The following is a 26,180-nucleotide window of genomic DNA, read 5'->3' as shown; positions in this document are numbered from 1 at the left end:
GCAAGACACATGGTGGGCACATGGGGAAACATGCTTTCTATGCAAAGTGTGAAATGGCCTTCAATCCTTTAAGCTTCTAAAAAGCCGGAATTCTGTTATCTGCCATCAGGGAATTACTTAAGAATAATTGTCTTCTCTGCAGGACATCCACAAAAGGATAACATCCCATAAGAATGGTGAACAAAGCCTGCACTTTACAGGCTGTCAACACCTGTAAGTCCACAAAAAGAAAAAAAGAAAATTGGTAATAAGCTCCGCTTTTAGAATAAGTTGGTTGTATTCTCCGCCAACTAGAACAAGAGGCTACTGGACTCATTGTTTTCTAGCATAACTGCTCTTAAGTAATCACAGCAAAAGAGCAGCTTAGCCACAGATGCCAAGAAGTGGTCCTGATCCTTGGCACAGCTTGGCTGCCTTTGTCCTTACTGTGCTTTAAAAGGTTAGTGATGCACTTATTAAAGCAGACTTCTCTAAATGGGGGGGGGCGGGGGGGGAGAGGAAAGGAAACAAAACAACAAACAGCTGGAGGAGGAAATAGCAGGTCAGGTCCCCGAGGCGCTGGTTTCTGCAGATGGAGAGAGATCTTTCAATGACTCCCATGTGTTTAAAATGCTCTTTTACATGGTAAGAGCTACAGTGTGTGCTTATCTCTGTGTGTTTCAGACACACATATGAATCCATGTGTATGCACCTGGCCATGCAGTGGCAAAGTGATACACATACTTATGTCAAGCATTCCGTAAGTTTGTCCTGATTTGCACATTTGTATGGCTGGGTGACCCCCCCCCCTTCTACTCATCTATTTCTGCAGCTGGCAATATGCATGGCAAGTGTGTTTGTTAGCATGGAACCAAAGTCAGCAAGTATGATTTCACAGGGTCACTTAGTGCCCCTGTCCACATGTCTATGCATTCCTGTCAGTGTACTTGCTCTGTTACTGGGATTGTTACACTGCATTTTCATGCTTCCCTTTCTCCAAGGAACGAAGGGTAGTGTAGGGTTGATTTTATCTTCACAGTAACCCAGAAAGGCAGGTTAGGCTGAGGGATCATGACTTGCCCAAGGGTCACCCACCAAGATAAAAGGCTGGGCAGAGATTTGACATCAGCTCTACCCACTATTTTTGTTATCTATATGTCTTATGTTGCCTTTGCTATCATCACTACTTTTTATATAGCAGGGATGGTGGACCTCAGTCCTGGGGGTCCTCTTCAGGCCCCTCTTCAAGATCTACCTGTGGGACATGCCTGCTCTAAGGCATAGGCTGCATTGCTTATCCACGTGGAATCACAAAGTCTGCAGGCAGGTAGTGGAGTCCACCCCTCTTCCCATGGTTCCATGGAAGAGACTATTTCTGGTGCTTCTGGCTTTGCACAGAAAGCACAGCAGGAACTGGAAGAGCATGTTCAGGAGTGAAAAGGGATATAAGCAAGGAAGCACATTATTCTATGGCTGCCACTATTTTTCTGGCAGAGCTCCTGCTTCTCTAACACGGGCAGCGTCGGCAATAAAAATAAAATAAAATCCAACAGGTGAAGCTTTCCCCTCATCGAACGTCAGTGTCAGGAAATTGCTCATTTATGGTAATGTCCCGTTGTTGTTGTTGTTGTTGTTGTTGTTGTTGTTGTTGTTGTTGTTGTTGTTGTTGTTGTTGTTGTTGTTAAGCGCACACAGAACCGGCGTCCTCAAAAGAGAAGACTCCAGACTCCCTTTGCCTGAGGAAGCCATTTGCCTTGATAATAATAGCAAGGCGGTGGTGGAGCCTCTCACCTGCTCCTTGCCGCGTTTCCCCCGTCCCACAACGCTGCGTCTGCCCATCGCCTCCCTCAGCAAACTTCTCGGCCTCCCACGGGGAGCCCATCATTCAGTCTGACTCGCGACGTGATTTCTCCTGCCGTCCAGCGCCCCCGCCCGCCAACTGCGCTCTAATTGCGCGCGCTCCCCTCACACACCTTAACGCTCCTGCCCACCCCGTCGTCGAAGAGCTTTTATCTTCCCCCACGCCCACCCCCGTCTCCCGCCGCTGTCCCTTGGCGGGTGAGGGAGAAACTCCGCTTTCCGACCCAGCAAGCCCCACCCCACACTCGGTGCCCTTCTCGTCGTCGTCCCCCTTCTTCACACTTTCCCCCCTTTGCCCACCAGCCCGCCCGCCACCTTCGCTCCCCGCCCCCGCCGCGCGTTTCCCGCCTTCCTTCCGCCCCTCACACCGGCTGGGCTGCCTCGCGCAAAGACGGAGCAGCTCCCGGCCGAGCTGCTGCGCCGGGGCAAACTTGGCCAAGCCGCTCCAGCGGGATTTGCTCCCGGCAGCGGGAGGAAAAGGAAAGGGAAGCGCGCCTGAGGCATCGAGAGAGCGCGTCCGCTCTGCTTGAGGCGGACGGAGGAGGCACAGCCTTGCGCCGGCCGTCGAGTAGAAGCAGCCGCGGAACCCCCGTGGCCAGACGTGGCTTCGCCTGCTGCCGCAGCCCCTTCGCTGGAAATGAAGAGAGTGTGCACGCTCTCCCTCTGGCTCTGGATCGGCATCGTCTCGGAAGCAGGTGAGTGAGCGCAGGCGCGCCTTCGACGGAGCGCACGCCGGCGGCGCCGCGCAAGCCGAGGAGCTGCTGTGGGCTGGCAAGGGATGGGACGGGGCGGGTGGCGGCGGGCATCGCCTGGCTGCAGGATGAACCGGGGTGGAAAGCTCCGCGCTCCCTCCGCCCGCGTGCGCGGAGTTGCGCCAGCGGCTCCCGACCGCCTGGCACCGGCGGGGACGGGCATCCCCTGGCTCCTCGCACCCTTCTGCTGCTCTTTGCATGCTCTCCGTGGCCTCGGTCCCCAACCTTGCCTTTTTTGCCTCCCTTTCTAGATAATATTTGGCACTTTTCAGCTCTCCCCGCTTTTATCGCTTCTTTGGATTCTGAGTCCCCAGCTGTGCACTCTTCCTCTGTCCCTTCATTCCCTTTCACATCCCTTTCCCTCTTTTGTTCAACTCCGCCGCTCTCCGGGCAAAGCATCTGCCAACTTAGTAGTACTGTACCCGCTTTCTTCGACTACTTGTTCATCTTTTTCCGACTTCAGCTGGATGACCGAGCGCCATTCAACCACCAGAGGGCACTCTTGGGTGACTAATCTTTTCCTCCAGCTGCACGCAAAGTTCGGGCAGGAAAGGGGACTTTAGACATCCCTTTGGTTTAACCCCGCAACAGGGATCAAACCTGCGCTGGTTCCTCAGGAAGTGCCTTCTGGTGTGATCCTGTACAGTTTATCCTGCCTTTCTGTTGGTTTCTTTCTTTCTTTTCCTTTTTAATGCATTGCCTGTTGTTTGTGTGCTATGATATATAGTCTGTGTGCAGACACATAAGTTGGTTCAAGTTACTGCATTTATTACCAAAACACATTGACTGGCCCAACACTAGGGCTGCAGTCCCAAAGTGAACAAAGTGGGACCATAGGAGCCAACTCCTAGGGACTGAGGTCCCTTCACCCTCCCCCAATAAAATATTGGAGCCCCCCTCCCCATTGATCGACATCGCCATTCAAATGGTGTGTGCACACTGCTTCTTGCTATCGATTATGTGGGGTGGGGCTTACCCCTCCCCCCAATATTTCATTCAAGTTAGCACCCCTGAGTGGGACTTTCCTTCTGAGTAGATCTATACTGGCTGAGACTGCATGAGATGCCTGTCAGACTTGGGAGTAGGGAGGTGGTTTGCCTGCGTGTCGGAGCTACTAATAAAATAAAGCTGTAGGTAACATTTGCTGAGATGCAGAAAATGTTTCCGTGGAGGAGGACTATGACACATGATTTGCTAGCGTTCAGGTGGGAGGCTATAAGGAACCAGAGAGACCACAGCAAAAGTCATAGTGCAGGAAGCTTTGCAAGCGGTAAGATCAATTTTTGCAGCATAAGACCATTTTCTATAATCACAGCTCCATGATTCATCACTGTTGTGGTGTATTGTTTATTCCACACAAAAAAGTGATTTAAAAGCAGGGTCTTAAGCATCTGAGAGGTATAGAATGCAGCACCAGGCTCATTGCAAGTCCAGACAGCTGCTGCTCAGCAAAGGTGCTTTTAAGGCATAGTGCTTTGCAGCTGGAATTGGACATTGTGATGAATTATTTGTGGGTGATGTTACCTTTCTCCTACTAACCTAATGGGTCTGAACAAGGCTAAAACACACTGAGTTGCTGCCTCTGGGGTGGAGTGCACACAAGCAGCGCACATGCTTGGTTTTTCATGTCCTGATACAAAGAGAACTGAGTTGATATAATGCTCCCTTCATAAGGATCAGAGTTTCTGTGAGGCAGGAGGGCAGTGTGGATTGAGAACACTACCTTTCCTAAATGAATAGCTAGAAAGGAATGAAGAATAAACAGGTGTGAGATAAATCTGGCATAGGGGCTTGAATGTGTTCAGAAAACCGATGGTGGTGATGTTCAAACCCAGGTTCAGCCATGAAGCTCACCTGGTGACTTTGGAGTACATTAGTTTCAATGGCACACAATTTTTTATAGTAGCTTTAACACTCTTTATCTGTCTCTTATGCTATCATGAATGTCTTATGGTCAGGTGCCACTATTGGCATACTTAGCTTTGATCTGTAAATACTTCCTTTTACATCCAGACAGTATTGCACCATAGTTCAGGGGTGGGGTAGGTGATTTTAGCCGGTCACTTTGTCAGCCTGTCCTATCTCACTGGGTTATCGAGAGGTGAGATGAGGAGATCCATACATATTCCCTGGAAGAATTGTGGGTGGCGGGGTAATCATCACACATAATGTTAAGAAATGTTAAGTCTTGTGGTTTGGGTGAGCAGGTTTACAGACTCCTGTATTTGGGCTCTTTATAATAGGGATGTCTAAACTGTGGCCTTTCAGATGTTGTTGGACTACAGATCTCATCAGCCCCTGGCAGTAGTGAGGGCGGGGAATCACAGGGGTGGTTGCCCCGGGTGCAAAATTCTTAGGGATGCAACATTTCAACACCTGGTACTGCCTCAATGCAGTGCATGCTTCCATTGCTGAGTTCTGTTGAAAATGGCTTCTCCATGCAAACCAGGAAGTATCCTCTCCAGGCAGCGGAATTATTTCTCTTTTCTTAATCTCTGCGGCTGTGATCTCCTGGGTGCCATGGTGTTATTAGGAATGTGCATGCGTACTCTGTCCTTTTCCCTCCCTCCCTCCTTCCCTCCCTTGTCAGGCCCTGGGCACTGGCAACCCACGCTATGCCAATGCCTACCAGCATGGGACAAGGCCCATTCTTTGTTGCCTCCTTATTTTTTATGATAAGTTGTAAATAAACATGCACAGTCGGTTCTCATCAGGCCCATCCAGCCACTTGGTTAAGGGTGGACCAATTTCTTTGGCCTGCAGTACATAGCTGGACTGCAGATCATACTGACTCGCCTGGCTCCATGGATCAAGTCTCCATTTACAGTGAGAGTGCTAAAAGCATCCTTTTGGCACGAGGCCAAGTAAAACTCAAACCTACCGCTTCCAGGAATGTAGCTGAGGGAGGCAGACAAATCCTTGTAGCAGACGTAGTGGAGCATGCTGACATGATTGCAGAGGGCATATGGAATATATTATTGCCGCACTTTTCCCCGATAGATCCCCAATTGCCGCAGCACCTGCTGCAAGGACGACGCTTGACACAATGTGTTAAACAGATACCCCCTGCTCCTTGTAGCCTGGGACTTGGTGCTAGGCATTCCGATGGATTGCAGCACGATCATAATCTCTCCTCTGTGGGCATAGAAATACTTCTGCAGCTGCTCTGATATCCAGTGACTGTTTAAATTAATCCCAGGATTTTTATTGCCTCTGGCTATCTTAAAGCTTTGTTTCTTATTTCAAGCTGCTAATGAGGTGGGTTGTGTTAGTCCCGTTGGTGGATTTCTCCTAAGGTCAAAACTGTAATGGTGCTTAATGAATTGCAGTGGTATCATTGCTCCTCCAAAGTGCCTCGTCATTAAAAGGACACAGCCAGGCTCAGTGCCTAGGCTGGCTTTGTGTTCTAAGCCTGGCTCTATTGAGCGGCAGAGGAAGCCTCTCGGGCACCTGGGGCGGTGCGCCCATAGGGGCGGGGCGAACCGCCCATAGGGACGGCACGGGGCAAGTGGAACCCAGAGGGACGGGGTGCACAGCACCCATAGGGAGGAACAGGGCGCACGGCACCCATGGGGGGGACAGAGCGGAGAGCACAGTGCCCTTAGGGAGGGATGGGATGGGGCGCGCAGCGCCCACAGGGACGGGATAGGGCATGAGGTGCCCTTAGGGAGGAACAGGACAGGGTGTGGGGCGCCCATAGTGATGGGATGCACCACGAGGGCCAGGGCCTCAGCCACCCTATAGCTGGGGGGGGGGAGGCAGCGGGCAGACATCGTGGAGCCTGTGAGTGCCCAAAACACGCTGCAGGCCCTGTAGGGAGTGCTCCCTGCCATTTTGTCACCCCCCTCAGTGGGGACACCTGGGGTAGACCGTACCTACCGCACCCCCTTGCTACACCCCTGGTTCTACCCCCTCACAAAAATAAGCCTACATATACTCACATGCTTTGCATCCAGAAGGTCCCCACACACTTTGCCAGTAGGGTTGTTAAAAGTCAGAAAAGTCAGAAACTTTGGAGAGCCATTATTAGTCAGTGTAGACAATACAGTGTAGGCTGTAATGGTCTGACTCGGTATAAGGCAGGTTCCTATGCTCCTATTGTGAGTGCAGACAGCTTACAAAGGGAGATTTCCAGTCCACCATCCCACCTTATAATTCCTCAGTCCTTTTAGTTTTCTTCTTCTTCTTGCAATAGCCTTCTCATGTTACACTTGACTAAGACATTCAAAGCCAGCTCAGCACAGTTGTGGCTACTTGGCAGTGAGGCCAAACCAAGAGATGATGGAAAATCCAAAACAAGCTAGCAAGTGTCCAAATGGAATTCCAGTTATTGTGCTACAGTCCATTGATGCCCTTCATAAAAAAGAGACAAAGATAATATTGCTGCAAAATCAGAAGGATATCATGAATCACCAGCCACTGGAGAGACAAGAAAGAATGCAAAGTTGTGTAATGCAAAAAGGGCAGAACCTGGCGAACTAACTTATTGAATCTGCCCCCCTCACATTCTGCAACTGCAGTCATTCACTTGCTCTTCTGACTATTTCCAGTATTTTAAACAGTATTGTTTTTCCACAGTTACTCCTCCTATATAAATAATGCCTCTTTACTTCTCTCCATCTGCGTTATGAATTTACAGCAAAGATTTATCCCCCTTTCCTCCCTAAAAAACCCCAAGTTATCTGATCAGACAGGAAAAAATAATAACCCAATATGTTATTCACAGAAAAGAGAGTGGACCTTCTGGAATTTATCTTTAGACATTAGGAAGTTTCTAAAGGATACAGGGATTACCTTTTCATAGTAGTAAACCTAGAGTTCACCAGATGTCAGTTTATTCCGTTAATGGCTTCATAATAGGAAATAACCTGTTCAGCATACTGGAAGTGTGTGAGTATAGTTGTTACATAGACAAGCAACTGTAAACCTGTCTATAAGGAGATAAAATAATCACTGGATGCTTTCAAGACATGCATATGCTTAACTTCCTGGCATGAACTTAATAGAGGTACTGTATATAGTCAACTGTTTGTTGTTACAAATGGGTTAAATTTATACACTGCTGAGATAGGCATGCACTGAACTGAAGTTGGGTGATACATTATAGAGATCAAACTGTGCCAATATTATGCTCTCTGAACTTTATGTAAAACTGAGTCACACACTATGATTAATCCAGGTATCTGCAGGTCCCTGGCTTTTAACAGGTAGCCTGCAAAGAGTTAAGTGAAGATGCTTAGCTATGATGCCAGGCATGATGTCCAAGCCTTTGCTGGCGGAGGTCAGCAGTGGTTCATGGGAAAGGAAAAATTGGCAGCTGGGCCGGATGTCCTGCATTTCCCCTCTTCCTGCAGCCGCCTGAACTGCGGTCCTTATTTAGCTTTCCTGATGGGCAGGAGGAATCCGATGGCGGAAACTGTCATAGCCTGATAACAGTTCAGGGACCCCTTTATGATGGGTGTCTAGGTAGGCAATGGGTCAGTTTTCATTTTGGTGAGGATGGGGGAGGAGAACAGCATGCCCGGCCAACTCAGGCATGATTGACACTGGCCATTTAATATACATTTTCCAGGGGGAGAAAGTATCTGCACTTCAGTGTGTTGATCTGCTCACTTACTTGTACACAAATCACGCTGCATTTCTAGTCTGAAAATAATCCAACAATGAAATGATGACGTCTTTCAAGGAGGTGTTTTTTCCCCCCTTTCTGTGGGCGGTTGAGCCAGCTGACTCAGGGAGGAGTTCATGGGGAGAGGGGAAAGGGGGATCCTGGAGTAGAGCCTTCTGGCTGGAGTCCAGGCCCGGGCAGAGTTTTCCACTGACTTATGGTGACAATGTGTCAGCAAGGCCAGCAATAACAATGGCATGGTACATGGTGACGCAGGGCTTGTCAGAAGTGAGAGGCAGTCAAGAAGGAATCTCTGTACAAGCAGCATGAACAAAACATTCGGACGTGTATTTTCACCATACATGGTGCTTTGATATGATCTGTGTACTAGAGTCTACGTTTACAGTTACATACAAAACAAACCCGTATTAGAACTGCTGAAGTAAATATATTTCCAATAAAAGCAACTCCACTATATTTGTATTGACTTCTGCCATTTTTTCATGGAGCAACATGCTCCATGAGAATGGTCATCATATGCACACTTAGCTATTCCTTTACCCCATGTATCAATCTCCATTTGGAGAATGAAACCTCAGCACAGAACAGCTTAAACTGCAGGTCAGAGCTAGGCAAGCACTGATGATTTGGGGGGTAGCTATGGTGAAATTCATTGTGGACATCCTAATGATCACCAGTGTTTGCCCAACTTTGACTTGAAGCTTAAGCATTTCTGTATCCGTGGTTTAATTTTCCATGTGGTGACTGATACATTAAAAATAATAATCCAAGAAAGGCTGCTTGAAATAAGAGATAGGAAACGTGCTCCAATTTCCACTTCACTGAAGAGGGCAAAGTTACTCTGGATTTAAAACAAGACAAGATGGGGCATGCAATTTTGCAAACATATCCAATTAGCATAACTCATGTTGTTCGCCAAATGTTGGTTTTTCTGGCTGCAGAATTGTAAACTGCACATTAGTAGGCAAACACAGGTTCCCAGTTTGCCTAATACTGTTAATGAATGGATAGGCAGGGCATTAGCAAGGGAGTGTTACTGGGCAAGAGTGAGTGCTTAAATAGTTTCAGCTCACCAATGTCCCCCATAACCCTTCTCTCCCACCAGTTCCCCACCCCTCTCTTTCTCTCCCAGCTCCCTGCTTTGCACAGGTGGCTCCAAGGCCATGCATTAGCCCATCAGTCAAGCAACAAGTCCAGGAGAATGGTTGTAGGGAAAGGTTAAGCACTTCCAGCCTCTGATTCTCCTCTGTAAATACCCGCTGCTGCATCACTGTTGACTTTGCTTGCTGAGTTAAATTGTACATATACCCCGACTTTATGTATTAACAGTGCACAGGATTGTTTGAGTTGCTTCAATAAACCTCTAAAAGGGAACATGGAAATAAGTGTTATGTCCAACAATGGCTGCGCGCACATTACCCTGGCTCCAGTGTGCTCTCATTCTGGAGGTACACCTGACATTAGCCACAATCCATATCTATCATGTAGTTCTTGATGCTTGATGTGTTTTCCCTCAAACCAGTTGCCATATGATTTGAAAACATAAGCCACACTCACTTCCCAGTTAAGCTGAGGTGAGTACCTTTGAGATAACCATTGTGCATGTGCAGATGACAGCTTCATGGGGGAATTGCAGGCGAGGGAAAATGTGCATTGGATGAAGATATCCTTGCCAGGCAAATGCAACTTGAAATGCAGCAGGCGGGCATGTCTCATTGTGTTTTAAGTCACTAATATGTACATATGTACATAGCCTACGTATTTTGGAAGAGCCTACTGCCTATTCCAAAGAGTAACCATATTTGCTCCAGCTTGCTGGTTCTGTTTTCCTTGCAGTTTTAAATCTTACCTCATTTCCACCCTAGCAGCATCTGCAGGAAGGAATAAGGGTGATCAACCAGAATAGCTGATGGGTCTAGTCTCAAGAGTTGTAGACAGAGCAGAAAGGAACATAGTAATGCCCTGCAGAGTGTTCCACAGAAAGAAGGAAGGAAGTTTTTATTACTAGGCTAAATCCTAAATTTCTTGTTCTGCACTCAATGACGTCCGAGGGACTGTTGGCTGATTGAAATTGGGAATAAAAATTCCAGGAATCACTGCAAGGGCCTGGGGTATGTAAAACGTTTGGCAAACCAGAAGTTTTCAGAAATTGCACTTTAGTAAGTTGAAATTGCACTGTTTCCACAGGTAAAACTGAGATGATGTGGACAGCCAAGGCTCTTATGGAATATAGGCCCTAAATCTAGAGGAGGAAATAGTTGTACTTTAGTCCTGTTGAAATAAGTGGGTCAAGTTTAGCCATGGCTAAGCCTAATAAGCCTGACTGTATTAGGGCCAAAGTATACAAGGATTTAGTTGTCCTTCCTCCACATGTCTACATTGCAAATCATAAAATGTACAATTCAAGTACATATGCGATTTGAGAACCAAATGTTTCAGCCTTGTAATTTGATTTTCTGATCGATCGATCATTTTATTTGCATGCCATCTTTCCATAGTTAAAACTATGCTCAAAGCGGAATACAACATATAAAAATGCATAACTACAAACATAAGAAAAGTAGTTATAAACAATAAACAAAACATCAAAAAGTACACAACCAAACTGAACAATTTCCACATAAATCATAAGATCCAGTATAAAGATATAAAAAACTAACATCAACAGCAGCAACCCCCCGCAACAAAATCCCCTAAACAGTTCCCTGGCCCCTGATAATAAAATGATATTTATTTTATCGGTTGGATCATCCTTTATATTTTTATTTATACAGGCAACAACAGATTTATGTGCACCCAAACGACATGTACACACGCACAGCACCGAACCTGGAAATACCCTAAAATGTCATAAAGACATCACAATATGGGGCAGAATGGGGTAGGGGCGGAGCAGGCTTATGTGTGCTCTGCCAACACATGGGAGGATCTGGGATATAACCCCCCGCACAAAAACGAGGATTGCCTGTATACTAGGGACTGCACCACTGTTTAGGTTTCTCACCAACCCCTGCCTGACCACTTCCTCTTTTCAACCCCTCTCATCTTACACCTGGCACTAAACCCATCCCCTTACACCTAACCCAAGCCTGCCTTCTCTCTGTTTAGTTTGTTATTCTATTTTTACTGCCAGGGGAAACTTGCTTTTGAGATTTTCTGTCTCAGATAGGCAATAACTTGGTTGGCTTTGGATACTATGCACCTTGATTTTTTTTTTTGTGTGTGTGTGTGTCCATTTATTGCTCCACCTTTGGGCAGCAAAATGTCCTGAGTTGGCTCTGTTTCTGCATAATGTATTAATATTTCAGGTAAAATATCCTTGAGATAAGAATACAAATGAAGGAAGCAGGGTTAAGACTTACCAAAAGGAGTGAGAGTAAAGATGGTACAATATTTGAAAGAGGTGCTTTGCTCAAAGTATTGTCAAAAATATATTTGGGAGGAAAACGTGTTTGTGTGTGTGTGTTTTAAAGTTAGTACCTTTCCTTGTGCCTTCCTCATTCTCGAAGAATGAGCATCCACTGCCTCATTCTGCTTGCTCCTGACTTTGCAGTTCAGTGGCAGAGTCAGACAAGGACTGTGCTCCCAGGGCTTGGCATTTCCCAGTATTTACAGCCCCCTCCCCACCCCCAGCTGGTTAGACAAATAAAATCTAATGCCGACTGAATCCCCAGCTCTCTGTCCTCAACAGCAATAACAAGACCTGGGTGGCATTTCAAAGAATGTATCCGTAGGAGATGGCTTGAAATTAGCTAGCATTGGAATATATTCTTTTAATTTTGGGGGCTGGAAGAGAAATGTAATACTTTCTTTGTAATAGACTGGAGACTCTGGCTTAGCTGCTGTTTAGCTAGTATTGCTATGAATTGGAAAGATTGCTTAGAGCATTGACCTCTCACTAACCCCTTCCCCAATCCCAATGAAAACATGTTTTATTGCAAGAGCAGATAAAAGGAATCATAAATAAATGTGGTCTTGCGCAAGCTCTATGCTACCTGCCCAAGTGCAAAAATATGCGTTAGCACTGATAAGTTTGATTAAAAATCGGTGGCTAAAGTTCCTGATTGCACTACATTTACAGTTTTATAATGTTTTAAGAGAAGAGAGACTGTATCATCTGCTTTAGAATACAAACCACCAAGCTTTGAGAAAAAGATTCAGATCCATCGCTGATACAACAGATTGCTAGAAATGAAAGTTTCTGAATTCCTTGCAGCTTCAGTAGGGGGTGCATGGGCCCAGGGGGAGACTAGGCCCATTTTTATAACACTAAACTGTGGTTTAGTGTTATATCCAAACCAGGTGTCCAATTAATTCATCAAGACAACAGATTATAGAGTTTTTGGAGACCACGCTGTTGTGGATTTCCCTATACCTTTCTGCTACATCTTGAATGAATGAGACCAGCTAGTTCATCTGATTTTCAACCCCTTTCAAGCACACTCAGTTATTAAGTACAACATCTTTGTTAGTAATTACGTTCCTTAATTGAGTCATTAGCATATATAAACATTTCTCTGCTATTGTATTCTACTTGTGATTACCTCTGGGGTTTGAGTTATTGTGTATGGAAACAATTTTAAATAGGAAAACAACAATCAGTAGAATTAGAATATATAATTAATTTTTTTTAAAAAAAAATGGCAATTTATGATGGCCTGCAAACCATTTATAAAAAAATATTTTCAACTTGAAGTTCTAACTATGAAAATATGATTGATCTGAACATAAGTAGCCTGTTGAGAAAGCCATAGCATGGCATTTCAATGGACATCTTTTTTGTTTGTGGGGAAAAATGAATTTCATGCCTGCCTGTGATTATTAGTACCGGTAGTTCTAAGATGCCTGAGGTATCTGTGCAGATTCATTGACTTTCTCTTTGAACTTGTAATCATCAGGATTTGTACTCCGCAAAGGTTGCACTATTTGATTGTTTTATTAAAGGGGGAGGTAACTGAAGTACTTCAATCCTGGGAGGCTGCAGAATAAAATATTAGATATGCATTCCTTTAAGAATTAATTATATGATCAAAGCATTTCCCATCCATTTCCTGCTCTCTATACTGCTATGATTATAGCTCATCTCTCCACCAGAGAATTCAAGAAAACTGTAATATATTTATAAACCTAAATAGGGAATAATGTTTGCACATTGGGGGGAAATGGTCTGTTTCAAAGGCTATAAATTTAGCCAGTAACTCCAAAGTAATGAAAGTAATCAAGGACCAAACCAGGGATGGCACCTCCTCACCTCTCTGCAAGTGCTCGAGCATTTTTCACACCTTTGTGATGTGAACAAATTCAACAGATGAAGTGTTTCCCAATATGGAGATGATATGAAGTATCTCCTGTTAGGTTTCTCTGTCAGGCAGCTGTTAAAAGAAGTCATAGGAACACTGATTTTAGAAAAAGGCCACACGTACATTTAAAGTACTTATTCAGCTTTAATGGTAATGGTTTTCCACAAAGAATCCTGGGAACTGTAGTTTGGTAAAGGCACTGAGCTCACAGACCTACAGTTCCCAGCACCAGCTCCCAGGATTCTCCATGTGTGGTGCAGTGGCGTAGCGTGGGTTGTCAGCACCCGGGGCAAGGCAAGTAATTTGCGCCCCCTAACCCATGGATTTGCGCCCCCTAACCTGTGGATTTGCGCCCCCTAACCCTAACCCCCAGATGTTGCGCCCAGTGCGGCCGGGCCCCCCTGCACCCCCCACGCTACGCCACTGGTGTGGTGCAAAGAGTGCTTTGAAAGCATGGGGTGAATGTAACTAAAGAGAACTGGCAGTCCTAGAGAAAGAGATGGCTAGCCCCCTTGCCATCAGTTGTTGGCAGGCCAGATCCAAAAGGAAACACGTGCTGTCTGATGTGCAAAGAGCACCCTGCCCCTCTAACTTAAAAGCAGCACATATGGAGCTCAGCAGAGGGATAGAAAGGCTGCTGACAGCCCAGATCCGAGAGGAGGTCTGCAGGGTGGCCCTGGCTGACCTAGTGGCTCTAGGCCGGACATGTGGCTACCTGACAGGCTAACTTTGGCCCAGGACATCTCCTCTCTGAGAGGATGGAGCTGGGGAGGGAAAGGGCACTGCAGTGGGGCAGGGGGGAGAGAAAGGAAAGCTGACAGGGAGAGAAATGCAAACACGGCCTAGCAGTTATGGTGTGGGGGAGGTGTGGAGGAAGATGAAGGGTAAACCTGGCAAGAGATCTCAGGAAGTCAAGCTGAAGCAAAGTAAGGGGAATGATGAGATAGAGTTTCCTGGAGAGGGCTGGAGAGAAAGGCAGACAGATAAACAGCCAGGAGGACCCAAGGAACGGATGCTGTTCCCTGAGCAAAGTCCTAGAGGGCGCTACGCAGCTGGCAGCTTGCCAAGGCCTGGTTTCTGTTCTCTCTCCTTGTCTCCTTATGCCTTTTGATTTTACTTCAAGGACTTCCACATATGGCAAACATATTCGAAAGAAGATGTGTCACTGCACCCCCCTCCCCACTACTGTTTTCTAAACACTAAATATTGTTCACAACATCTAGCAATGTGCCGGTAATGCTGCATATTTCAAGGGGAGGCCAGGTGTTAGAAAGGTCAGGTTATATTCTTCAGTCACACAGCCATCAGGCTTCCTAAAGGCTGCAGCTTGTACTGCTGCCTCTTATGATATCAGTGCTATATTGTTCTGTCACATCTTGGTTGCCTGTGTGTACACTACTGCAGGGCTGCCCCAAGACATTTTGGAACCTGAGGCAAACCACAAAACGGCACCCCCTATCCCTGCCAGGTGAGAAGGGGTGAGTTATAATTCCTGTTATGTTATTTTTATGAAGAATGCATAGGTTATATAATGTTTTTATTGTAAATTGAAAATAACAATGGTGGTGGGTTTTTTAAAAAACTTTTGACAAAACTATACTGACCTATAGTTACACAGAAAATTATCCAGTACAATTATACTTACTACCTCACAGTGATAATGTGAACATGGGATTGTCATTTCTCATCTAACCTAGCATTTCTACCAAAAGCTTTGCTGCAAGGAAGGATATCCAGGATATGTGTTGCCTGCTCTAATGCTGTAGGGCTCAGGATGCAACCTTTTTCTGGGTGTGGTATTGCTGGGTGCAGCTCCATTCTACAGGAAATGAACAACCAGGAAAGGCAACAAAAATTCTATAGCACTTGAAGCAAGCAAGAAATGCAGGATTACCCATCTCCTTCTTGCAATGTAGTCTTTATAAATGTTGAGAAATTAGGTGTATAAATGGGACCTACAACAAAACGTTGCAATATATTTTCTCACACACACATCTAACAGTAACGTTCCTGTTGAGGGAGGGGACCAGCCAGCCAGTCTTCCTCCAGCTTCCTAAAATCTGCTAAGGGCTCAAGCAAGCCAATTCTTTTCTCACTCTTCCATTCTTGGTTTTCCATTTTTCTTTTCCAATTGACAGTTGTTTCATGGCTCCTGATGATCATGGAGCATGCTTAGTCTGCATTGAGCTGTTTGGAGGCATGGGGTTGCCCCATTTTGGTATTTGTGGACTTTTAAATATTGTTTGTACTTTGGCAAACTTTGGGGTCGCCCTGAGCATTCTGATACCTCCCTTAGATTTCTTAGTAGCTGCATTTTCTATTGGCATGAGAGCACATAAGTTCACCAGCCAAATGCAGGCTATGAATTTTAATCCTTGTTTTAATTCTGCCTGAGTTTTTTAAGAATAAATGAACTGCCTGTGGTGGTGTGTTCCACTGTAACAATTTCCAGAGGAGTAGGGATGTTAGTTTTCTTTAGCAAAAACAGCCAAGTCTTGTGACAACTTTATTATAGCATAAGCTTTTGAGTTCAGGTGCATGAAGTGTTATCCTGTCAATGCATCTGATGAAGTGGACTGTAGTCCACAAAAACTTATACTATAATAAATTTGTTGCCCTTTAAGGTGCTTTACTTCTTTTTGTTCTTTTTGCACTATTGGCTCAGAATAAAGGGCCTCAGACTCCACCCCGCCTCCGGAAATTTGGCGTTTGTAAGGTTTTTTCATTCTGTTTATCTCCCAAGACAGTCCCGGGAGGGGTGGGTTTTTTGTTGCTGTAGTTTTGAGGAACCTAAACAGGCAAACTGATTCTGGTCTCTTTCTCCAACTATAATAATGTTGTCTCAAGGAACAATTAGAGTTGCCAGATTTCCCATATTATTATATCATATTTCAAAATATCCCAACTCCATAAAACAGGCACTCCTAGATTCTTGGCATGGCCCATTTTGATCTAGTAGTTTCATGACAGTTTCATGTACAGCATTAAAATATCTCCCTCCCCTCCCCATACTCTTGCCCTAAAGTATTAAGAGCTGAGACCCAATTTCCCCATGTTGTTCTAGTAGCTATATTTAACCAATAGTTTCACAGTTTTCAGACGGGAGATAGGCCTCCCAGAGAATATATGGGCAGCTGGTAGGTTTGAGAAATATGACATCTGCTTACTCAGCCCAGTAACCAATTCCTTTCAGTTGTGTTTCATCTTGCCTATCATGATGTATTGTCATATCCGTCAGTATAACTTGGGTGTCTATGCAGTAGTCAGGTACTGTGTGTCTTTATTGTTAATCCGAAAGGTCAAAGGTGCTGCCACCTCTGCCAGTTATTGATGTGGACTTCTAGCTTCCAAAAACCTCATTCTTTGGGGACATTAAAGCACTGGTACCCAACTGACACCTTCCCTTTCCCTGCCTTTATCTGCCCATGCATCCCCAAACTACAGTGACAATTCCAGCTCTGAAGTTGACTGCCATCTGCATCCACCCTTTGTTATTTTAAGGAGGGTCCTTTATGACAAACTTTGAGGAGCCCAGGTTTAGGGTGCTGCATCTGCTCTGTAAGGCCTACTTTGCCACAGGAAGCGGCTCTCAAATTTGTTTGGGCTCTCATTTAGGCCACCTAGTTAGTCGCCACATACACCAAAACAAAGGATAAGTACATGTCCTTGAATTAGGTGAATGGCCTATTCTGGGAGGGGTTGCACTCCACGAAAAGTTTAGGACTCTGGGAGTACTTCTGGATTTCAGCTTGTCACTGCCGTCCCAAGTGGTTTCTGTGACTAGGCCTGCTTATGTCAGCCTTAGGCTAGTACATCAGCTGTAGTCATTCCTAGGCTGAGAATGTCCTCACTTCTCCATGCTGTAGTGACTTTCTGCTTGGACTGCTGCAATGTGCTATATGGGGAACTGCCCTTGAAGATGGCTTAGAAGCGGAAGCTAATGCAGAATGTTTCTGGAGGCCGGCATCTGCAGCAAAAGAGATCTAAAGTGAGATGATTAAAACCTTCCCTCTATGCTTTCTGAGTAGGGAAAGTTGTGAATATTGCTGCTTACAACACTGGATGTTCTGAAGTTCCACCTAGAAGTTTTGTGCATTTATTTATTTGTATAAATACAGTTTTATTTTTTCCCAGACCACAAATTATTTCTAAGTGTCATTTAGCTGGGAAAATCTCTAATCTTCATTCCATATCTTCAAAACATCACTTATATTGAGCTACTTATTTAATTAGTTAATGAGTAGACTTTACAACCTTTCAGTGGATTTTTTTCCAGAATTTTAATTCAATGGTGGCCGTTTATCTTAAAACTTCTCAATATTGTCGTTGTAGAGTAGATTCCACTTTGGAAAGAAGCCGGGCATTGCCCGTGTTAGGAACTATTTTAGGATAGGTCTGGGAGCTCGCAGTTTAATTAATACCATGTGGAGCAGGTTGGAGGACATTAACTAATCCTTTACTTATTTTGTTTATCATCACTTGGGATAAACAAAGACTCTGGACTAACTCTCGGCATGATTAACTCTGAATGGGTGAGCAGACTTGACCTTGTTATAATCAACACCTTGTAAATTATGGCAAAAGTGTGACTATTAGCTATACATTAGCTGTACATTTCTAAAAGCAAGAGTGTTAGCAATTAATCTTGTATGGGACGGGGGCAAGACAGTGATGGAAGACTTAAAATTAACCCCATGTGGGGCACACATGGGATACTGTCAGATGCCCTCATGTGAGAAACAGAAAAAGGATATTGGCACTGATCCTATAAAAATAGTACACAATATAAATTGATTGTGTGCCTGTGGTATGGATTTATTTGTTTACATGTGTATTTAGTATACTTGAAAATTTTCCTCACTCACTTGCTACGACTCAGAACAGTTCACTGTATATCTCCGTATCTATACTTTACAATAAACTAAAAATATATAAGTAACATGGTTAGAATAAACCTATCTTCATTCTTATCTGTATTTGTAGAAACTTACAGCACCCAGGAAACATTTTTGTGTGTGGAAGCAAGCTTCAGAGTTGGGGAGTCAACATAGGGTACATCAGACTAGTGGTCCATGTGTCCTCCATCAGACACATGGAGGATACAATCAAAAAGTCAGCTAGCTTGGCTGACCACTCAAACTGCAGAGAAAAGAGTTGCTCTTGAATCAAACAAGCATATCAACAAACTGAGCTCTGGTCCAAGCCTGCCAACCTTGCCCTTTCCCTCTCACTACCTTGCTTGCTCCCACTGCCTCTTCCTGCTGATTGCTACAGAAAGCATCAGTATCTGGGTTACTGAAATGGAACACTGGCTGCAGGATGCTTTGTTAATGGTCTCTAGGTGGAGGCAGTGGTGGACAGGTGAAGGAAGCAACACAGGAGACGAGAAACAAGAGTGATGGGCTTGAATTAGTACTTGCTGGTGTTGATTGCCTTACAGGAGTTGTGGAAGCAGCCATAGTGAATGGAGCCCTGTTTGTCTTTTATTTCCGCTTAAGGCATTTACAGCCCAAACAATGTAGATCTTTATAGGTTCACAATGGTAGCTAGAACTGTAGCTTGATAGCTATATTTCCTGAAATTGTGATACAATGCTGTTTTAGCAAATGTACCTATCAAGTAGCATCACTATTGTGCTGTTGGTTTTACCTCTTTTTTGCCCCCTAATTATAAATGTAGCTCTATTTTGTGAGACCACTTTGGGGCAGTTGTGGCTGTTAAAGTCTGAAATAAATCCTTGGAAGGTGTTTGTCTGTGTGGACCAACTTTGTGTTTATAGAAAAATGATTTGGTGCAGGACAGGGTGGAGGTACAATTCCTGCCACTACATCTGCAAAGGAGAAGCGGAAGAACGCACACACTTTGAACCAGGAAGGCAAAATCAGTGGCCTCGTCCTGACACTTCTGGTGCTGACATCACTAGTCAGCAGTAACCTCTACTCTTGTTGACACAAGGAACAAACCCCAAAGGCCGTCTAGACATTGAGTTGGCTGCCAACTTATTCACTAATATCTGGAAATGCTCAGAGATCCACTTGGAGGCAAACCAGGGTGAGAAGGAGGCTTGAGAAGGGAAATGCCATTTCCCGTGTTATTTTTTAAAAATGGATTCCAATCCCTAGGCCAAAGCTGATTCTTGCACCTCCCATTTCCCCACCATCTGCTGACTGTGAGGTTAGAACAAATGCCAGTTTTAAAACTCTGTTCTCACATCATAGTTGCTGCTGGTCTCTTCTCTATGCCAGAACTTCTCCAAGTTATGCAATTCCTCCTGCTGATTCTCTTGCCTAATGAAGTGGGGTGGGTGGTCATGAGGAAGAGGGTCTTTTTCAATGGTGGCCCCCAGCTGTTTTTTTAAAAATTATTTTTTTAAAATATTTTTCTCATTTAAAAAAGCACATGCCTTGTCTCTTTCTTCAGGTTGTGTTTTTTACAGATCAGTTTTTTACAGATCAGTTACATTTGTTGTGAGACATTGGTGTTATATGCAGTATAGGGTTGGGAAGAAAAGAAGTGGGGGGCGGGAGAGAGGGGGTAGTGTGGTGTTGAATGCCCTCCTCAGAGAGGCTCAGTTGGTACTTGGTAGCATCTTTTGGCACCAGGTGAATATCTTTTTATTCTCCCAGGCCTTTCAATTAAATGCTCTGGTGGGTTTTCAATTTTGACATTAATCATTCTTTTAAAGCTGGTTTTATAGAGATGTTATACTACTCTGTGTTGGCTTTATGCTGAATTTTGTAAAATAGCATAGATATTATTAGTTTTAGCTTATTTTTTTATTGCATTTTGCTTTGGAGTTTTAAAAAATATATATATTAAGTTTTGTAAACTTCCGAGAGGATTTTGTTGATGGCAAGTATAGAACTAATGTCTAAATAAAAAGAAAATAAATCTTCCGCAGATCAGTGGCAGCTGCTAACTCTGCTGGGATTGGCTGCATTTATGAATTCCTATGTGCTGCTGATCCCTGTTGAAAATCAGGTTTGTATCCAGTGCTGATCAGCTGATGGGCAGTGCCTGCAAGCCCTGTTTTCATTATGGGTCTTCCTTTGCAGCTTGACTTGAGTTCAATACCAGACTGCAAAAGAAGAAAGGAAAGAATTGAGATCACACTTACGAGCACTTGCCCAATTCTTTCCTTTGAAGCTGGGTCAGGTGATTGATAAGTGGGTGCCCCTGCTCACTTGTCAGAGTGGCCCACATGAGTGTGGGAGCCGAAGATGTGGCTGACCAGATCCTGTTCCCTAACCCCACCTGTGTTATTTCAATCAGAAGGGCCAGGTGGACTTGAAGAATGATTAGGGCTTGCTCTTCTAACCCTGTCACAAAACCAGCCCATGGTTTCACCAGACTGGGAAGGGAGTCAGCACAAAGGGCATAGTGTATACTAAATACTTCACTGAGAGGAAACTCTGTGAATCAGCAGATCTGCCAAATCCTCCAAGAGGGAGGCCAAAGGAAGTGCAAAAAATGCTGAAGCATTTTGAGACTTAGGGATGAGGATGCAGGAGAGGATTTCCTGCTGGCAGGAAGGGAAGCTTTTAAAAATGGCTCTGAAAGGTCTTGAGTATTTCATCCTCAGCTTTGAAATTCTACACAGCTCCCATTTGCTTCTGTGATCTTCCCACTTAGCAAAACAAAGAGTCCGTATCCCTCTGGCTCTGACCAAACACCTGTTTTCGAAACTGCAGAGTGCATAAATGGAATTAAGTGTGAAAGTTTCTTAGACTGAGCTGTCATGAGCTGTGACAGCTGAGTGACAATAGGTATGTGGAGCTGGGGACACAGTCATGCAGCCAGGGGTTGACTTTATGGAAATGCCCCCTCCCTGAATAACATGCACATGCAACAACCAGGAGAGCAGTGGGAGCAAACTGGGAACCGGCACATATCATCTGCTGCTCATGGGTAGGAACGTAGTGTTTAGAAGATAAGCACAGAAAGGCAGAAATTGATCATAAAAAAGAAAACCCAAAGGGTCCTATAATAAAGGGCAGGGGATAACCAGGAAGGACAAAGGAAGAATTCTGTGTAAGCCACTCACACAAGTTGTCTTTGGCAAATTACAATGAATTGCCAACATCCTTGGACCAGTAAGGAACAATTGTTCTACTCACCTGTCAGTTTGCCAAAGGGTGTTTCTGATATGTACTAGTCACTGGCCAATGTTATGCTGTGGGGTAAGGGTTCATAGTCCAGGGGTGCCAACTTGAATAAAATATTGGGAAGCGTGTGTCAGATAAACCCCGCCCCACATAATCAATCACAAGACATGGCACACACACACCATTTGAATGGCAATGTCCATCAACTTGGGGGGCAGCCCCCTCAAATATTTTATTGGGGGTGAAGGGACTTTGGCCCCTTGGAGTTGGCTTCTCTGGTTCATACACATAACCAGGTTGTAAAGGACCAATAGTCACAGATTGTAAAGCACTATGCAAACTCTTTAAAGTGTTTGCATGAATTTCTGTAGCAGATTCTGCATTACGATGCCAGTGTGGGCACAGCCCTACAATCCATGGCAAATGTATATCAGTTTCTGCTTGCAATAAGCATCGAGTTGCATCAAGAATATACTTATGCATCAAGTGGGACTACCAGAGCAATGGCACAGAATAATTGCAAAGAAACTGTGCTGTCACTGAGCAATCTGAATGTTCCACAGTAAGTCCAAGGAATCAAATTAATGGGGAAATGGATACCACCTAGGGAGGGCAGGGGAAAGCATCCCCCTCCTCTCATGACTACATAATCATTTATCATCAATATCTCTGTGAAAGTCCAATGCTTCTTTGTAACTTGGTGTTGAATATATTCAATATCAGGACTTGAAGTTTGCTGTGAACTTTATTCCCACTTCTACCACCCAAATTTGAAATGGTGCTCTTGAGGAAAAACATGATAATCCTCTTCAAAACTTCCAACTACAGCACTAGTAAAAATTTGGCCCGATTGGAGGATTTCAGATTGATATTCACGGATTTCTCTGCCACCCATATGAAAATTAAAAAATGAGATTTGCTTATCATAAAAAATATTACAGCTGATACATTTTCAGGTGGTTTCTTAAGATCTTCATTTACAACGTTGCAGATAAATCTGTTTGAGTTCCCTTATGTAGGTTAGAATAATAAGGGTTACATGAGGGGCTTGTGGAAAAGTAACTGCATGTTTTAAAAGAGACAGAACCCCAACCACAAGATTGATTCCAGAAAGAAACAAAAAAGTATTGTGGCACCTCAAAGATAAATGTATCATGGCTTAAGCTTTCATGAACTTATGAAGTGAAGTGTGGGCCATGAAAGCTTTTGCTAATACAGCACTGTAGTTAAAAGTGCTACAAGATTTTTTGCTTTTGCTGCACAAACTTAACACAGCCACAGCTACCCCTGAAAGAACTCAAGTGTGCATTTTCTCTCTCTCTCTCTTTATAACTCATGACCTGTGCATATCTTGGTATTGTTTAGTTCTCATGGGTGTTTTCTGTAATGTTAAAAATCAACTAAAAACATAGGTGGGATGTTCACTCCCCCCCCCCTTCCTTTGTTTTAGTAAAAACAAATTACAGTGAACAAAAAAAGTAACTGGACCACTAAATCTTGTTGCTAACCTGTCAGTACACAGAGGACTCTTTCTGATTATTCATGTTGCAATCATTAACAAATGCTGTTTTAGGGAAATTATCCCTCCTTTCCCAGCAATGAGCTATCCATATCAAGAATAAAGAGGAATGGAAACATGCCAATAATGATATGGTTATGCACAATATATCTTGAGTCAACAATCTCAATTCATAGAAGACGTTTGGTGACAAGTACATTTAAGCAATGGCAGACAATGAATCCACTTTGGATAAAGACCCTTGTCTGCAGTTTGCCCCTTTAAAAACGATAAACTGAAAGATCAAGGATAGGAATAGGAAACCCAGTTTTCCAGAAATAGACAAGGTGTCAGCGGCTGCAGAATCCTGCTTCCTTTTTCAATGTCCCATCAATCCAGTTGTGTTTATTTTACTATCCTGCTGCCAGCTCTCTTGGAAACCATCTTGAGAAAACAAATATTACCGGAGTTGCTGCATGCCTTTTTAATTACACTAATTCTTTCTCCATGTTAATAGTATGTGAATATTAGAATAATATATGCACATATGAGACACAATGACTCATACTTTTTACAGCTGCATGGATGCTATATGTTAACTCGTCATCATGTATGCGTGTGAGCTCACTTGGTTTCCTCCATGAGGCTCTGGAGGAAAAACCCAAAGGATGAAGGTCACAGCATATAAATCTTGGAGAGAGAGGAAGGGCATTATAGTCTAGCAGGAGTATCTCCTTCACACCTTGGGGTTTTACTTGAGACACAAACCATCTGCATGTCAGTCAGCTGCCATTTCATAGCAGACCTCCCTGCGAAAATCAACTGTCTGGAGGGGCTGGTTGTGCCTTTGCAGGCACCAGTGAGAATTTCAACCTGGTGGGATCAACTATACAAAGTGTCTATACAAAGTGGTGATTTTGGATTAGAGGGAATAGAGTTGCAAATGAATCTGGAAGAAGGGATTTTTTAATTTGAGGATCAGATCCTGCCTTTGTGTTTACTTCCAAAGCTGTGAATGTAACAGCAAAATGACTACCCAAAGATTGCGGTCAACCCTCTGAAATGCGCTCAAGCATCCAGTTGTTGCCAGACAACCATAATTTTAGGGGGCTTCTTGTTTTAGAGCAGAGATGGCCACCTTTTTTCGCCTAAGGGGCACCCTTGGTCAACTCTCGCAGTCTCCTCTCTTGAGCTGATCCAAGTAGCTCAGCTGAGTAGGATGCTGTCTCCCCAGTTATCAAATGAATAATCTGATAACTAGGAAGGGGTGAAAGATCCATCCCATCAGGGTCATGGGATTCTAGTGCAGTGTCAACTTTAGTGTTGCTTTTCTTCTCTTTTTGCTGCTGTTGCAACAAAAATGGGTGGGGGAATGACAGAGAAAGTTTGTTTGGAGGGGTGTCATGTGGCTCCTAGGCCAGGTATTTGTTGTTGTTGTTTAGTCGTTGTTTTAAAGAGTTGCTTCTCATTTAAGCAGGGAATTAGCATCGTCCAGTAGATAAAATGTTTGAATGCAGAAGTCATGAGTTCAACTAGAGATCACCTAAGGGAATCTCTTGAGCCTTCTTTGGCTTTCTATTGTAACTTTTGAATAATTGTTGTGAATATGTACAGGATAAATATTTAAAAGCATCTTCTTCATTTTTTAAAAAAATGCAATGTAACTGATGAATAATAATTATTTCCAAACTATAGGAGTATAGAATACCATACAATGGATATCCCACCACTCACCATTATTTTTTTCATACTTCAGCACACTTTAGACCACAGCATAGCAACCTGTGTTGCTGGTGTGATGAACTGGCAATGTCACACCCTGTCATTGACAGACTTTAGAGAAGAGGTGGAGACACCTGCCCATGAAGTTGAAAATGATAATTAGAACCAATTAAGCATAAACAACAACAGCTGTTAATGTACTAATCATTTACTATTCCTATTTTAACTCTCACACTTCTCTCTTAATGAACTTTACTCACTGCCCCTCAGCTGAATTTAACACAGGCTCCCTCAACCTCGGCCCTCCAGATGTTTTGAGACTACAATTCCTAGCATCCCTGACCACTGGTCCTGCTAGCTAGGGATCATGGGAGTTGTAGGCTAAACACATCTGGAGGGCTGAGGCTGAGGAAGCCTGATTTAACAGATGTTTTAACTCCCTAGAATGCTGCTGCCTTAATTCTCAGTATCACAAACACTTTGAATACCTATTGCTCTTGGGACTAAGCTGGATGTACATGTGATTATTGAACATGGGTTTGCCAGGGTAAGGGTTAATTTCTGAGTCTTAAAGAAGCAGTAATTGTTGTTGTTGTTGTTAATACCCTGCCCTTCTGGCCAGTGGCGTAGCGTGGGGGGTGCAGAGGGGGCCGGCCGCACCGGGCGCAACATATGGGGGTTAGGGTTAGGGGGCGCAAATCCACAGGTTAGGGGGCGCAAATCCATGGGTTAGGAGGTGCAAATTACTTGCCTTGCCCCGGGTGCTGACAACCCACGCTACGCCACTGCTTCTGGCTGGGTTGGCCCAGCTACTCTGGGCAACTTCCAACATATATAAAAACATAATAAAACATCAAACATTAACAGTAACAATCTGATCTAATATAAAAAGTCACCATAAATTTAAAATAACATATATCAAATACGTAAAGCAATATTCAGTCATCCTTTAGAATCTAATAGTAAACAGTAAGCACATGGTTGACAGGAACAAAACCTGCCCTCTCCTTTACTCCACATGCTTTGCTGCTTTAATGTTCTTTCCCCTCCAGCCAGCTTACTTCTGGTATCAGAACTAGGCTGAAGGTAAAAAAGTTTTAAAGCGGCAGAGCATAGAGCATACGGCAAGAACAGGCTTGATTCTTATAGGGTTTATCACTTTAGAGCCAAACTGGCAAGCATGAATGCTATAAACACACATGGATCTGGTTTGGTCCTTCCTCCATTACATCTTTAGTTGCTACTGGTTTAATTTAAAATGTTATATTTACAGCCCAAGAAACCATGATTCACTGGTGTAGGAATGAGTGAAAAGCTCCACCACTCCCTGCTCTG

The 26,180-nt window shown here is 44.1% G+C and overlaps 1 protein-coding gene and 1 long non-coding RNA gene across 6 annotated transcripts in view; one reads left to right on the top strand and one right to left on the bottom strand.

Moving 5' to 3' along the window:
- Nucleotides 1–2,216: 2,216 nt before the first annotated feature.
- The window catches only part of FLT4 (fms related receptor tyrosine kinase 4), an 88,329-nt gene continuing 64,365 nt past the window's right edge, over nt 2,217–26,180 (top strand). For 2 of the 5 annotated variants that reach the window (XM_081851363.1, XM_081851362.1), the window contains exon 1: nt 14,745–14,988. In XM_081851363.1, the coding sequence (XP_081707489.1) occupies nt 14,865–14,988 (124 nt within the window). In that variant the 5' untranslated portion in view covers nt 14,745–14,864. Of the gene's footprint in view, nt 2,535–14,744; nt 14,999–26,180 lie in introns of those variants that run through there. The other 3 variants (XM_081851364.1, XM_081851366.1, XM_081851365.1) reach the window with 3 other exon arrangements.
- Nucleotides 6,238–14,503, bottom strand: LOC309336070. The gene is made up of 4 exons (XR_014153885.1): nt 14,411–14,503; nt 13,472–13,592; nt 7,386–7,522; nt 6,238–6,944 (listed from the first exon to the last, which is right to left on the bottom strand). It is a non-coding gene; the product is annotated as an uncharacterized lncRNA (long non-coding RNA).

The sequence above is a fragment of the Podarcis erhardii genome (genome assembly GCF_964252035.2).
Source record: "Podarcis erhardii genome assembly, chromosome: 2".
In the NCBI taxonomy this organism is placed as follows: domain Eukaryota; kingdom Metazoa; phylum Chordata; class Lepidosauria; order Squamata; family Lacertidae; genus Podarcis; species Podarcis erhardii.
The sequence above is the reverse complement of the archived record's forward strand: the minus strand, read 5'-3'. Positions and strand labels throughout refer to the sequence as shown.